The sequence below is a fragment of the Gavialis gangeticus genome, unplaced genomic scaffold, assembly GCF_001723915.1.
Source record: "Gavialis gangeticus isolate Ggan-Ray unplaced genomic scaffold, GavGan_comp1, whole genome shotgun sequence".
Lineage (NCBI taxonomy): Eukaryota > Metazoa > Chordata > Crocodylia > Gavialidae > Gavialis > Gavialis gangeticus.
The window spans coordinates 50,711,964-50,714,870 of NW_017729032.1; the positions used below are offsets into that span (position 1 = coordinate 50,711,964).

General features: G+C 37.4%; 1 protein-coding gene across 1 annotated transcript in view; it reads left to right on the forward strand.

Annotated features, from left to right (window-relative positions):
* The window catches only part of FRY (FRY microtubule binding protein), a 480,115-nt gene that overhangs the window by 467,155 nt on the left and 10,053 nt on the right, over positions 1–2,907 (forward strand). The window contains exon 60 of the mRNA XM_019523795.1: positions 557–667. Coding sequence (XP_019379340.1) covers positions 557–667 — 111 coding nt within the window. The remainder of the gene's footprint in view (positions 1–556; positions 668–2,907) is intronic.

Genomic DNA, 2,907 nt, shown 5'->3' on the forward strand with positions numbered 1-2,907 from the left:
CAGCAGTGTGTGTGGGGGGGGGGGGGCACTCTGCTGTGAAAAGATCATAAAAATGCAGCCAGTGCTGTGATCGCCCTGCAAATCACCTGTCTGCCTCCTCAATTTGGGTAGGAGCCTACTCATAGATGCAAACAGAATCACTTGACCCTGGAACACTCTTTTGTTGTCCCTATCTTGAATTGCCGTCTCAGAAGAAGTCTCTGGCCACTTTTGCTCTTCTAGATGTTTTATATTTGAAATGGACAAGTAATTTCTCCCACAGTAAAATAAAAATATTTAAACTGACTTTTGAAAAGCACTTTGATATCTACTGATGAAAAGTACTATGCAAGAGATTGGTATTATTATTTTGGAACTGTGGCAATTACAGAGGAGACAGTATCTCGGGTGTTTTTTGCATTAATAGTAGATTATATTTTAGTAAAATAGTGCCCAAAGCTTTTTCTTACCAGAGAAAAAGTAATATGTATAGGTCCAAATATTTTAATTACACAAAAATGTCCCAGAATCTACTGTTCTATATTAATGATTTTTTGTTCTATAAATCTTTCCATAGCAATTGGAACTGTGTCAGAGATTATACAAACTCCACTTCCAGCTACTGTTGCTTTTTCAGTCCTACTGTAAGCTCATTGGACAGGTACATGAAGTTAGTTCCATGCCAGAGGTATGTCATAAATATTGCTAATCTTTTTAGTAAAATAAACACTGCATTGTAATATTTTTATTTCTGCAGGATTTCACCAAATATTAATTATTCATATTTGATTTGTAGCACCAGATTAAATATTTTCATAATACACTTGTGTCTTAATTTAAAATACAGCTGGGATTTTTCACTGTGTTAGAGATTTCACAGACTAAGACTTTTGAGTTCTTTTAAACTTCAAGCTCCAACAATCATTTAATCAGTGTTGAAAAACTAGAATACTAAATTGAGCTGTGATCATGGAATGATTTATTCACATGCTTCTCTTCACATTGAAGAGGATGGCTCACTATGTCTTCACATGGTTTTGACATTAATTGTCATGGAAACTGATGTCTTCTATTAGTGATCCTTTTCCTTGTGTATGTTTGACATTATTTGGACATTGTTGCCACATCTATGTTAGAAACACCACATTAGTGTGACTAAATGGTGACACCTGTTAAGCAGCAATATGTTGGTGCCCTGGTGCCATATTGCTTCTAAGTAGCTGTCACTGTTATAGGAACTATCACCTGACTTCACTGTATGGAAAATGCCCAAAGGGGAAATGGTGTTAGAAAGAGGTTTTTGCTTTCCCCTGAAGTTGCTATAAATGTGCATTAAGTGCATTAGTATACCATACCAGTAAAGCAGCCCTAGCCTGGGTGCCATTTACACTGGCAAAACTGCAGGGATATTTTATTCCAACCTTCCCATGCAAAATAAACTGTACCTGCAAGAGCATAATTTTGCTAGTGTAACTCTTCCTACACTGAAGACACTTACTAGCACAGCTTTGGTAATAAGGGATCACACCTTTTCATATCCCCAACCTAACCATGCTGGAAAAAGTCTGCAGTAAATCTGCCTTGACCTTGCATTATAATTGCCCATGTTGTAGAAAAACAAATATCTTCAACTTCTGCTTTGTCAATCAATAACCTGAAAAGTTAAATTTATTTTTAAAATCTTTTTATAATAAGAGTTTATTAGTAAACTTAGTATCTATGTAGCTTAATTTTATGATGATTTAGACAGTTTGTAACAATCATTTTAGAAAATGTTTTTTAAATCTTCTGCTACAATTTTGAGACTCAGTGGGTGTGTCTACACGTTCATTAATCTGCTTCTGCTACCACCAACTAAATTCAGTACCTCTAATGGGATGTACTAACTAAATGCACATTAGGCTGCCTTAGTGCACAGTAGTGAAAGTGCATGCTTTTTTAGCCATGCTTAATGCACAGTAGCCTAATTATACTGTTCATTAGTGTATTAGCATGGTTTTTGCTGTGACACTAATGTGCAGTAAAATAGGCTACAGAGCATTAAAGTGCACATGTAGACATGCCCACTAATTCTAAAATTTACTCCTTAAAGTGGCCTGTTCTGAACTTTAGAATTGATAATTTCTCTTCAGCTATTTCTATACAAATCACTTAAAAATTATTGACAGAAGCCATGTTTTGAGACAAATATATCTTCCAAAATCCTCCAAAATCCAAAGTACATTAAGAAATAATATCTTAAGAGATAACCACTGTAAATGCTATTGTCATCACTTAAGTGAAAATGCTAAAACAGCAACATATAATTTAATATTTTTTCATGTAAAAAGATATTTAAACTAGCAAGAAAGAGCTAGTGCTTCTAATACAATTGTAGTCTTTAAAGAAAAGATATTTCAAGTTGCAAAGTGTATTTTGTAACAGGTATAACAAGTAACTTCAAGATTCTTAGTAATTAGGGATAGTATTGTTTATAAGTTTATTGCAATAATGATAACTCAATTTGAATATAGTTATCATATTTTAGAAGCTACTCTGAAATACATTTTTAATTTAGCAAAGCTTCAGGCTTTGGGGCCCGGGAGCATGGCTGCCTCCCCTTGTGGGGTCTGCTCTCTTTTGGGGTCTCTGGCATGCCAGCTGGGGGAGCTCCAGGCCACAGTCCAGAGACAGCATGCCATCAGGGACTGTGAGCAGGAGATAGACTCCTACTGCCAGGCCCTTCTGCCCCGGGAGCCGGAGGGTAGACCACGGTCTCTCTCCAGGACAAGGCAGGACTCCAGAACCTCCAATTCTGCCCAGTCAGGGGGATGGACCAAGGTGGTCAAGAGCCCTAAGGCCCACCACACCAAGGCCTCTGCCCCCCTGGAGTTTAGCAACAGGTACGTACCTCTTGCAGCCCCAGCAGAGCCTGCTGAGTTGCCAGCT